This window comes from Rhagoletis zephyria, unplaced genomic scaffold (assembly GCF_001687245.7).
Source record: "Rhagoletis zephyria isolate East Lansing unplaced genomic scaffold, Rhagoletis_zephyria_1.1 Rzeph_scaffold_00406, whole genome shotgun sequence".
NCBI classification, from domain to species: domain Eukaryota; kingdom Metazoa; phylum Arthropoda; class Insecta; order Diptera; family Tephritidae; genus Rhagoletis; species Rhagoletis zephyria.
Window position 1 is genome coordinate 78,507 of NW_016157490.1, and position 13,282 is coordinate 91,788.

Below are 13,282 nucleotides of genomic sequence, written 5' to 3' on the forward strand. Positions count from 1 at the left end.
GCATCCTCCGGTGGACAAAGCCAAGCGTCGAGTGACCAGAAGGCTGCACAAACTGCCAACAACTTGTGCCCCCCTTGCTTTCACTTGCGGTGAAGTTCAGGTGGCCATCGGGAAGGCGAAAGCCTCCAAAGCCATGGGTCCCGACGGAATATGCATGCTGATGCTGAAAAATTTGGGTCCCGCGGGAGTAGCGTACCTAACGGAGGTCCTCAATCTGTCTATGGCCACTCTCATCATCCCAGACATCTGGAAGGTGGGCAGAGTGGTCCCACTGCTCAAACCGGGGAAACCTGCCAACATAGGAGATTCGTATCGGCCGATAACACTCCTTTCCCCGGTAGCGAAGACACTCGAGGCCTTGCTACTCCCGTACTTCACAAACCACTTGACCCCAGCGAAGCATCAGCATGGTTTCCGTAAAGTGCACAGCACAACAACAGCACTTAACGCCATAAACACTCAGATAACTCTTGGCCTTAACCGTAGCCGTCCCTGTGAGAGAACTATTCTAGTAGCGTTGGACTTGTCAAAGGCGCTTGACACCGTCTGCCATTCCACGATACTAGATGGTATAGAGGCTTCCTCTCTCCCACAGAGGCTCAAAAGGTGGTCGGCAAATTATCTGAGTGGTCGACACTCGTCGACAAATCGAGTAAACTCAGAAAAATAAAACAGGGGGTTCCAAAGGGTGGTGTCCTTGCCCCGCTACTGTGTAACTTTTACATTTCAAAGCTCCCTCAACCACCAGAGCGAGTCTCGATTGTCTCTCACACCGACGATTGCTCGATCATGGCGGCTGGGAATGGAATTGATGATCTGTGTTCGAAAGTAAACGGGTATCTCTCCGATCTTTCTCGCTTCTTCACTGCAAAGTGTCTAGCCCTCTCCCCTACGAAATCCTCATCGACCCTGTTCACAACCTGGACGAAGGTGGTCAGGCTACCGCTGGGAATTCACGTCGATGATACATCAATTCCGACGGTGAATAATCCCAAAATACTCGGAGTAACATTCGACAGCCTGCTCTCTTTCTCTGCGCACGCAACCGCTATTGTCAATAAAGTTCAGAGCCGTAAAAAGGTCCTCAAGTCGATACCCGGCAGTACTTGGGGCAAAGACAAAGAAACGTTGCTGGTAACATACAAGGCAATAGGCCGGCCGGTTTTAAACTACGCAGCGCCAGTGTGGTCGCCGGGGACTAGTAGGACGCAGTGGACGGAGCTACAGACTGTACATAACACCGCACTCAGGACAGCGACAGGATGCCTCCTGATGTCGCCCGAACATCATCTCCACGGCGAGGCGCTAATGCTCCCCGTAAAGGAGCACAACATAATGATCTGCAAGTAGTTCCTGATCGGGAGGCACAGAAGTGGCCACCCAAACAGACAGCTGCTTGCAGAGGAGCCCTCGGCACGTCAGGAGGCATCTATATGAACTGACGGACAAAGTCCAGAGGTTCATCAAGCAACCTCTGGACTCGTCAGCTTACCGACTGGCCCTGAGCGGCATTCACAGGGAGTCAGTCTCGTAGACTCTATACCTGTGAATGCCGTTCTAGGCACACCACCAGCGGACATAGACGAGACGGAGCTTCATCTGCCTCGGGAGACACGAACAATAATAGCCCAACTTCGCTTTGGCTACTGCAGCAGGTTAAACTCATACCTGAGTAGACTGAATGCGGATGTGCCAAATGGGTTGTATCGCCAGCCGTTACTTGGTATGTGGTTTACATGTGTGTGTATGAGCTAATGCATGTGTGAAGGAAGTGAAAGTAGCCACACTTCCAAAACAAACATAGTAGAAGGTGGTAAAGCAGTGAAGGTACATGTGTATAGGTTTGAAATATTTCGAGGATGAGTGGGGCAATCGGGCGATCGAAGAGTGAGTTGCTGACGCATGAGTGACATGCTCGGCCAAATCGTGCCCAATAAAATGGTACTCGGAAAGACCGCAAAGTTCAATCGCAAAAGTTACGGTGCGTTGAAAAAGTGTCGTGGACCAAGTTTTCATAAGAAGTTAAAAAAAAAAAAAAAAATCGCTAAACGGCAGTGAAGTGCTAAAAACATAAATGTTTTCGTCATCCTTACGGACTCGTAAGGACCCGTTTTTGCATTTGTTGTTATTTCGGAATTGGAGGTATGTACAAATGTATTTTTATTAACAAAACAAAGGGGGCTAGATGCAGTTTGGAAAATTGTTGTTAAACGCCAAGGTGTAATCTTGTTGGTGCCAAAAACTTTCGAAAATAATTATCTTATTAGATTTGTGTGTGCACTAATATTCCCAAATGCATACACTGGCTGAAGTTTGTGCGCGTGTGTCTGCAGTTTAAATGTGTAAGTGCATACGTATAGGAATCTGTACTTACATATTTACGTAAGTGCTAGTTGTCGGAGGTGATTAACGAATTTTCCTTTTTTTTTATGCATTTTTAGGTCGCCGCACACCTGTGTAAAAGGACCTCCTTGGAAAAAAATTTAAGCGACACTTACGCCCACGAAGCCTGAATACAAAAGTGACCATATTATCCCCGAGGTATATGCTTGGTTGGAGGCAAGTAAACGTTTTATGGCAGCAGCACGCACCCCACCAGCATACGTGCATTTGTGCGAAGCCAACGCCAGTACCTATGTATGTTAACATAGGCTTCTAACAGCGGCTACATGCACATAAATACCTATATACATTCCTACAGTCAGCTGTGACAATTGGGAAGTAAAAGTGGGTCAACGCCCGCGGACTGCGTACTTACCAGCGAGGGAATTCATACATACATCGTTCCAGCAGCGGCAGCAGAGGCGCGATCGCACCAGCAACAACGCCACTCAGCCAGCGCTTACATTTAGTTATTGTATTTTTTTTCTTCGTTCATATTTGCCTATTATCACTTTTTTTCTTATTTCCTTCTCCCTATTTTTGACAATTAAGCGCGTGGTTTCTTTTGTTTTTGCTACTATCAACTTCTTATGTTTATTTATTTATTTATTTTAATTAGATTACGGATAACTGGTTGCTACGCATATTAGTCCTTTTTAATTTTGTTACCCACTGAAGTATGTACATTTAATTAATATAGCAAAGCACTCTTGTAAAGTTGGTAGGGTGCAGTTTTTTTATTGCACATTCTTTTAGTTTTCTTTCAACGCTTTTCTCTTCCGCAATTTTTTATTTTTTTTTTTGTTAGTACAATTGTCACTCTTGATCCATTTTCATTTTTGTCACACGCGTTTAATTTTGCTTGCTTTAGTTTCATCATAAATTTCATCCATTTTTGCCATTATTAATTTTCACCGGAGTTTGCGAAAGTTTATGTTTTATTAATTGACCCGCTCACTGCCCGCAATCGTGAGCAAGTGAACAAAAGTTCCAAACAGTACAGGTGTCAACACCTTAGCTGGTGCTTTATGTATGAATGTACATATGTATGTTTGTTCTCAATTCCCCACCGGTCCTCTCCGTATGCTGGCGCCAACATCGATGGACTATTAAGGTGAGTTCTAAATTGAGTCATATACATTAGACTGCATCACTAAAAACTCGGTACTATTTTTCCATTGGAATTATAAAATCTATTATATTTTAAGACGTCCACCAAAATATTTCGAAAAAAATATTAAGATTTAAGTGAGCTGGACCAATTTCAAAATACCTCCAAAAATGGAGTTTTTTATGAATAAAAAGTTTCTTAAATTTTTTTTTTTAAAAAATCCTCTCAAATGACAAAACGGTTTAAGCTTAAAAAATTTGCATAAAAATATTAAAAAAAATTAAATAAAAATTTTAACGGAATCGTGATGAGATTTTTGATGCCGCAACTTTTTTTAACTTTTTTCAAAGATAGGTATAATAAAAACTTGAATAACTGAGCCTAAACTCTTCTGATTTAGATTTAAGAGGTGTCGGTGGAAAGGTGTTTTTTCATTCTTTTTATTTCTTTGCTAATAAACTCATTCAGGGGATGAAAGAGGAAGGTAGGATGAACGAACGTCATTCAAAGTTGAATTAAGATGTGCTGGTATTTGAAAAAAAAAAAAATTGGGACACGAATGATTTTTTTTTTTGGACAGAAATAAAAACAGTGTGAAAATACCTTTCTACTGAGATCCCATAAGTCTAAATCAGAATAGTTTTGGCCCAGTTATTCGAGTTTTTCGTAAATCAATCTTTGAAAAAAGTAAAAAAAACAGCATCGAAAATCGCATTCTTACGATTCCGTTGAAAAGATTTTTAAATATTTTTATGCAAATTTTTTAAGCTTAATCTGTTTTGTCATCTGAGGGTCTTTTTTCAAAAAGTTCTTTACGAAACCACTTTTAATTTTTTTATCTATTTTTTCCCAAATGTTTTGGTGAACGTCTTAGAATATAATAAATTTTGTAATCCCGGCGGAAAAACCGCAACTTTTTTTGGTAATGCAGTCTAATATACATATATATGTACATACATTTGTTCATAAATATTTAGCTAGATATATGTACATACAGATATACATTTTCTTTTCGTAAATTATATACAAGTCGGGTTTCTTAATGGCGTGGTAAAGTGCATCTCTTTGCACCTATAGGAAGAAACGTACCATTAGGGTCGTTCAAAAAAAAAAAAAAAGTGAATATTATTTAGTTAGCATATTGCGGAAATAAAGGAGTAGTTAGAAAAAATTCATATTTTCTATTAAGGTTTCCCTTCTACCGTTAAAAATTTGATTAAATAGAATTGTTTTAATTAATATTTCCTATGGTGTTGCAATATACGAATTTGAATTGAGCTTTGTTGGATTGGTAAATGAATTAATGAATGGCTCCGTATATACATACACGCATAGGTAAATGTTAATACCTAGAGTTTGGAAGTAGGTGGAAGATTCTATTTTAGGTTATTTAATAAAGAACATAGTAATAAGGTTAGGATGAGCAACTCCAGGAATTATGGATTTAAGACCGCTGTACAATAAAAGAAAGGAAATAGTAGAAATAATGAGTTATATTTGTTTAAGGGTTTGAAGAAATATATGTAAGCATTAAGATGGAGTGATAAACGTTTAAAGTTGGTGTGGGTGTTACACTTGGGCTAAAGAGGGGACATGTGGGTGTTGACTATACACTAGACCGCTAGCTGACGTATGGACTAGTAGACCGACGGACCTTGTCAGGCTTAGGGGGTGTTGCTAGGTACCGAGAGTCGCAGCAACGCCCATGGCTACGCGTATGTTGCACGTAGAAGGGGAGGGACGACTCCACCTGACAGGACGGGACTTCCTGCTGTGTGTTTTTTTCTTCATCTCCTGTGCTTCGACTTTTTTTTTCACTATCGTAATCAGGCATGATTGAAAAATTTTGTTGATGTGGGTGTAGGTAAGGCAGGTGGTGTAGGTAAGACGGTACGGACTTAACGCTCACATAATGACCTCGCCAAGTGTAACACCACACACACACCAATATATTTAAATATACATATATATATAACAACAAACCAATTTCTGTCTGATTATACATACATATGCATATACGCCTGTGGATGGAAACGAAACCAATTGAATAGATTGTCTTCTTGTTTTATAATTTCCTTTTCTTTAATTTTTACCGTACTTTTTGCTGAAGTTATTAAAAATATATTTTGATAATATTTTTATACTCACGTATATATCTAGTAGGTGAATTAAAAATTGTTTATTTTAACTGTGTCTTTTTTTGAATTTATCTTTCGAGTTCGCTTTAAGTGCATATTTTAACAACCTTTCTTAGATACCTTTATACTTAGATTTATAAATCGTGAATTTTTATTTCCCTTTTTGAATCTTGGATTTTTGGATATTTTTGTTTTGCTCTTTCTGAAGTCGAGTATAATTCGGCCCTTTTGGAAACAGTTTGCTATTCCGGTTTTAAATCATTATTATTTTTGATTTTAGTAGAATTAATTACTTGAATTTTCATTTATATTTTGGTTTAGTGAATTTTTGAATCCTTGGGTTTGAGGTGAATTTCTTTAATTTTTTTTTATTTTTTTATATTCATTCCTTATTTGTTTTTGTTCCCAAGAAATTTTGAAGTTTTTTTCGGTTCTTTCTATATTTTCTTATTTTTGATCGGTATTCCAACCTCTTTTTAATTTTACCTGAGCTTTTAAATTTTTGCTGGGTTTTCAGCATTCGGTAGTTTTCCGATTTCATTTAATGTTTTTATTGAAATTTTTTATTTAAATTTGATTTGAAGTTTAGATAGATTTAAATTTTATTTTATTTTTATACTATATATAAATATATTTAGTTTTATTTAGCTCTTTCTGAGGGTTTGGGCGTGTTCTGGTCGTTTGAAGAATTTCTTCGTTTCAATTTCTATTTTCAATCCCTGAATTTTATAACCTTTTCATTCTAATTTTTTTGTATTTTTTTTTCTTCTTCTGTATTTTTTATTCTGATTTTTTTTTTGTCTTACAAGTTAGTTTTGAATTCACCAGTTTTAATTAATTTATTTTTGTGAAGTGGTCTGTGTAAGAGACGTGTGTTAGTGTGTTTAGTTGAGTGAATGGAAGAACGTAAAGAAGAAGAGCGACTGATTCCAGGGGGTTTAGGACTGCTAAATTCAAACCGCAGGGTTACTCGAAGTGTAGCACGAACCTTAGAGAATCAAGTGGTAGGGTCCCTATTTACACAAATTGATACTGGTGTGCCATACCCTGTTGACTTTGTGCCTACAGATTATCTTAACCGTTGTGCAGCACGTGTCTGGGACGTCAACGCAGGAAGCGCCGAGCCCACCTCTAGTTAGGGTTACTCAAGAGGTAGCACTGAACGCTACGTATAATAGCTTGACTTTTTCGCAGAAGATTGAAGAATTGATGCAAATGTCTGAGGAGGAGCAGCAGCCAGGGGGAATATGCAGTCAGACGGTCAAGAACCGCGAGGTTCGAAGTCGAATGATGGTGGGCCAAGTTCTACATCCGTCAGTGTCGAACATCTGAGCCGGTTAATGGCAATGATGGCACAACAAGGTGACTGATGGCTCAATGTACGAATGAGATCCGCCACATACGAGAAAATGTTGTCACTTTAAATAATAGAGTAGGTGAGGTAGAGACCTCGATGCAGGGAAATGGTAATAGACCGGTTATGGTTTCCACACCAGAAACTCGACGCGATACAAATGGTGAAAGGATCAATGGAGCAGAGGAGCAGAATGCAAGTCACCCGCGTCCACATAATGAAAGTACAAATAGAAAAATCGATTTAGACAAATGGCACGTACAATTTTATGGTACTGGTAAAGGTATGACGGTGGAAAGCTTCATTTTTCGTATAGAAAAGATGAGGGAGCAGTATGGCATCAGCTACCACCAGTTATTCACCGACTTCCACTGCATAGTCACCGGCAGCGCCTTGAAGTGGTATTGGCATGTGCTCGAAGACCACGCTGATGAACCTGACTTTGGTTACTTCGAGCTGAAGGCCGAACTGCTGATCCATTTTAGGACTGCCGAGTCGGACTATGAGATTATCAGAGAGATCATGGAGAGGAAACAGCTGCCCAAGAATGCTTTGAGGATTTTTATAGCGATGTACATAGTTTAACTTTTCGTCTCAGGAAGAGGATCCCCGAACAGGAACTTGTCAGCATAATTACAAGCAATCTCAAACCATACCTGTCAAATTTAACCTTCGCTTCGAAAATTAGCACATTAGCTGAACTCAAATCTGAGTGTAAACGAGCCGAAAAAGTCATTAAGGAAAATAGGAGTGGGCCTAAACCAATAAGTGAAGTAGAGTTCGNCTGAACTCAAATCTGAGTGTAAACGAGCCGAAAAAGTCATTAAGGAAAATAGGAGTAGGCCTAAACCAATAAGTGAAGTAGAGTTCGATTATATGAAATGTGAGGCGTCACTAGATAGAAGCGTAGAAGCGATAGGTAGGGCACAGTGCAATAAGACACAACAACCAGTGGTTGCTAGTAAGAAGTCGTCATCGTTCGTTAGTCAAGATGTTAGTGCAGAGGTCCAGAAGTCTACGATTAACCCCTTTTGTCCGTCCCCGTTTCACCTAATGTTGTGTTTCTCTTGTGGTATGCCTGTAGATTATTATGTCAAGAACCCCGCAGAGGCCCANAGTCGGACTATGAGATTATCAGAGAGATCATGGAGAGGAAACAGCTGCCCAAGAATGCTTTGAGGATTTTTATAGCGATGTACATAGTTTAACTTTTCGTCTCAGGAAGAGGATCCCCGAACAGGAACTTGTCAGCATAATTACAAGCAATCTCAAACCATACCTGTCAAATTTAACCTTCGCTTCGAAAATTAGCACATTAGCTGAACTCAAATCTGAGTGTAAACGAGCCGAAAAAGTCATTAAGGAAAATAGGAGTGGGCCTAAACCAATAAGTGAAGTAGAGTTCGATTATATGAAATGTGAGGCGTCACTAGATAGAAGCGTAGAAGCGATAGGTAGGGCACAGTGCAATAAGACACAACAACCAGTGGTTGCTAGTAAGAAGTCGTCATCGTTCGTTAGTCAAGATGTTAGTGCAGAGGTCCAGAAGTCTACGATTAACCCCTTTTGTCCGTCCCCGTTTCACCTAATGTTGTGTTTCTCTTGTGGTATGCCTGTAGATTATTATGTCAAGAACCCCGCAGAGGCCCATAGTAAATGTAAGTGTTCATTCCACGATATGGTCTGTTTCGCGTGTGGTGGTAGTTCGTTGTTTTGTGTATTTAAACTTAGTCAGGGAAACCAGAAACTGGCGGAGTTATCCGGGGACTTACGCCAGGAAAAGGAGCTCCCGGATCCAACCAAGTGAAAGTTCTTAAACGAGAGGTAGAGAATAAAGCAAAGAAGAAGAAAGAAATGTCAGAAAACCAGGTAGTAAAAAGCTTGCATCAGAGAAAGCTGGAATATGAGGGGGCGCATAGACGCCTCTTTTGTGAGGAAATTCTTCAGAAAAAGAAAATGAGAAACTATAAAAAGATCGGGAAAATGCGAGCAAAGAAGAAGAATATGAAAAGAACATGTCGCAAGATAATCTCAACAATCGTTACTATTAAAGGAGACATCAGGTTCTTCGCCAAAACAAAAATAGGAGATCAGGAGGTGTTAGCCTTATTGGATTCAGGAGCAGGGGCTAGTTGCCTGGGCATGAATGCTGACAAGCTCCTGGAGGGCAAAGAAAGTATTATACTACCTATTAAGGGGCAGAATATCCGAACCGCGAACGGTGGAGAAACCGCGGTGGTGTGTGTTGTTACTCTCCCCGTCTTGTGGGATAATATAACGCGAGATTTAGAGTTATTGATCGTACCTGGCTTGCAACAAGAAGTTTACTTAGGTATAGATTTTTGGAAGGCGTTTGATATGAGTGTTGTTAGTAAAGGAGTGCCTGCGAGTGTGAAAGGTGTTGGTGTTTCAGAGCGTTTACCCGCCGAAGGAGACCTCACCTTTGACGCAGTGCAACATGACTTGACTCACGATCAAACTGTAACATTAGAGCGTGTGAAGGCTCATTTCCCGTCCTACGCCGTGTTCGGACTAGGCAAGACAGACAAAGAGGAACATGTAATAGAAGTAACCAACGAGAACCTCTCAGTAAAGCAGAAGCACTACCCAATATCCCCAGCTATTCAGAAACTTGTTTATAATGAATTAGATCGGATGCTTGAGATGGGAGTAATAGAAGAGTCTAACAGTAGTTGGAACTCGCCAGTTTCACTCGTTATAAAAGAGACCAAAAACCGCCTCTGTCTGGACGCTCGCAAGGTAAACGAAAGGACCATTAAAGACGCTTATCCACTGCCTCACATTGATGGTATCCTAAGCCGATTGCAGAATACTAGTTTCATATCTGCAATTGATTTAAAGGATACATTCTGGCAAATACCTTTAAAGAAAAAGTCCAGGGAGAAAACGGATTCACCGTACCAGGTCGACCGTTGTATCATTTCACGGTCATGCCATTTGGGTTGTGCAATGCGGCACAACGTATGTGTAGGCTCATGGACAAGGTAATACCCGCTAATCTTCGTGAATCTGTGTTCGTTTATTTGGATGACTTGTGTGTTCGGAAGATTTTGTGTCCCATTTGTCCTTGTTAGAAAAAGTTGCTAAATGTCTCCGTGAAGCCAAACTTACAATAAACGTTGAAAAGAGCAAATTTTGTTTTAAGGAAGTAAGGTATATTGGGTACGTCGTGGGCAACGGTTGCATCCGTACAGACGCGAGCAAAGTCGCAGCCATGAGGGATTTCCCGGAGCCACGAACCCCGAAGCAGCTCAGGCGGTTCCTGGGGATGACAGGGTCGTACCGGAGATTTATACAAGACTACGCGACGATAGCAGCCCCACGACTGTCCTCAAAAAGGACAGAGTAAACAAATTTACCATGACGGACGAGGCCAGAAGGGCGTTTAATCAGCTGAAAGAAAGCCTGATTTCGGCGCCAGTCTTGACACACCCCGACTTCAACAGACACTTTTTTATACAATGTGACGCGTCAACGGACGGAGTGGGCGGGGTTTTATTTCAGTTAGACGGCGACGGTAGTGAGCGGCCAATAGCATACATTTCGGCCAAACTTAACAAAGCGCAGCGCAACTACAGTATTACGGAGCTAGAGTGCTACGCTGCAGTTCTGAGCATCAAACGATTTCGGCCGTATGTGGACGGACTCCCTTTCACGGTTATAACTGACCACGCGAGTCTGAAATGGTTGATGAACCAAAAGTATTTGTCGGGCAGACTCGCGAGGTGGAGCATAAAGCTCCAGGCTTATGACTTTGAAATTCAGCATAGAAAGGGGTCCCAAAACGTCGTGCCAGATGCACTGTCGCGGATGAACTTGGAAGAGATGGCGGTAAAGGACCGAATATTGGATGTATGCTTAGACTCACCATTTTTCAACACAGACGAATACGAGGAGCTTAAAAAGACTGTGACCAACAACCAGGACAGACTACCCGAACTTTGCATATCGGACGGTTATGTATACAAACGGACGCAATTTAGTAGTGGGGATGACCTTCAGCAGGACCACGCCTGGAAACTCTTGGTGCCGACAGAGCTGCGCCGTGGGCTCGTGGAATCCTCGCATGATTCACCGTCGGATGGTCACGGTGGACTTCATAAAACTTCGACGCGCCTAAGAGAAAAATATTATTGGCCAGGCATGGTAAGCGACGTCCAAAACTACGTAAAAGCTTGTGAAACTTGTAAGGGTAACAAAACGCAAAACGCCTTCCATAAGCCCCTAATAGGCAAACAACGTGTCACTGAAAGGCCTTTTCAACGTTTATTCATTGACTTTATGGGTCCCTACCCCGTACGTGTTATGGAAATGTCTATGCGTTTGTATGTTTAGACCACTTCTCGAAGTTTGTATTCTTAAAACCTATGAGAAAAGCCACTGCTGCCGAGATCATTAAGTTTTTAGAGAATGAAGTGTTCCATATTTTTGGAGTGCCCGAATATGTCCACTCGGACAACGGGAAACGATTTGTCCCGGACATATTTAGCCAGTTCCTGGAGAAGTATGGTACGCAGCATATTAGGACCGCATTCTATTCACCGCAAGCCAACGCAGCAGAAAGAGTTAACCGTTCGGTGTTGCAAATCGTGAGGTCGTATATTAAGGGCAACCAAAAGAATTGGGATAAGGACCTTAGCGATGCCGCTTTCGCCCTCCGCTGTGCCGTGCATTCTGTGATTAACGACACCCCGTATCATGCAGTCGTCGGTATGCCTATGATACAGCATGCTGCATCATATGAGCTATATCGAAGACTTTGCGTTATTAGAGATGCGGACGGCGAGGTCGAAATGCTGGCAGATAAAACGCAGCTTATCCGAAATAAGATAATGAAGGAATTAAAGTTAGCTCATGAACGAAGTAAGAAGACCAACAATACGAGAAGTCGAGAAGTGAACTTTCAAATTGGACAAGTGGTGTACCGCCGAAACTTCAAGCAGAGTTCACAAGTCGAAAACTACAACGCTAAACTTGCCCCAAAACAGGTTAAGTGCGTTGTATTGAAAATAATCGGAAATTCCATGTACGAACTTGGTGACTAGTGGCAAGAAGATCGGGGTATACCACGCTAAGGATATCTTTGTGGCATAGTGTATTTGGTTAGTTATGTTTTATGTTGCATGTCTAGCGTTGGAGACTGTTCGTGTTAATTGTATAAGTAATGACTTGACTTACATAGATTTACCACCCATTGTCCTTAACTACTTGACTAGATATACGAGTATTTATATTTTTATTTTGCTTCTTGACTAGATATATATGTATTTATATTTTTACTTTATTACTTGCCATTCTATTTCGATATATTTCATAGTTACGAAAATTTTTTTATCTATGATATTTACTTATTTACTTGACTACTTATGTGATTATTATCATATTTATCTATTTTTTTTTATTTAATTACTTTTTTATTTTTTTTATGACTTATTTGTTTAATTATTTATTTATTATGATGAGTTCTCCTTATCCTTTCTTAGTTTAATATTCAATTAAGAATGTATTAAATTTTTTTCAGATAAGTTCATCAATGAGAATGGCGGCTATGAAGCGGAATATATAGCTGCATCGATGTCGTTTTTCCAATTTGCCAATAACCGCATGTAATTGAAAGCACGCAACAAGATGTAATAATTAACTTTTTTATGTTTAATTTTTGTTTGTTATCGTGAATTTGTATGCTAAAATGTCTATTCCCTATGTATATTTTCGCGACTGTAGATGAGTCCGCCGAAAATTCGTATTTATTTTAGTTTCTAGATGTTAAGCAATCTATGTATGAGTTTTTAATGAAATATCTTTAAATAAAGGGTTATAAAAATGTTTATAAAAAGCTTTCTTTTGAAAATTTTTAGTAAGTTTACATTCATACGCTTATAAACAACTTTTTGAGGCATGAGTGACATGCTCGGCCAAATCGTGCCCAATAAAATGGTACTCGGAAAGACCGCAAAGTTCAATCGCAAAAGTTACGGTGCGTTGAAAAAGTGTCGTGGACCAAGTTTTCATAAGAAGTAAAAAAAAAAAAAAAAAAAATCGCTAAACGGCAGTGAAGTGCTAAAAACATAAATGCTTTCGTCATCCTTACGGACTCGTAAAGACCCGTTTTTGCATCCTGTTATTTCGGAATTGGAGGTATGTACAAATGTATTTTTATTAACAAAANACAAGTAATTCACAGCAAAAACGCAAGGCAACTCTCTTCACTCAGTTTTGAACTTTTCTGTTTTGAGATTTTAGGAGGTATATATCAAGAGGATTGTGGAGACTCCT

At 40.1% G+C, this 13,282-nt stretch overlaps 1 protein-coding gene across 1 annotated transcript; it reads left to right on the top strand.

The window, feature by feature from the left end:
* Positions 1-11,373: 11,373 nt before the first annotated feature.
* Positions 11,374-12,051, top strand: LOC108359529 (uncharacterized). The gene has a single exon (XM_017611442.1). The coding sequence runs from the start codon at positions 11,374-11,376 to the stop codon at positions 12,049-12,051; it is 678 nt and encodes a 225-aa protein (XP_017466931.1).
* Positions 12,052-13,282: the final 1,231 nt, after the last annotated feature.

Excerpts from the sequence above, each read along its gene's own strand:
- LOC108359529 (XM_017611442.1), top strand. The coding sequence starts at position 11,374 with ATGAGAAAAGCCACTGCTGCCGAGATCATTAAGTTTTTAGAGAATGAA.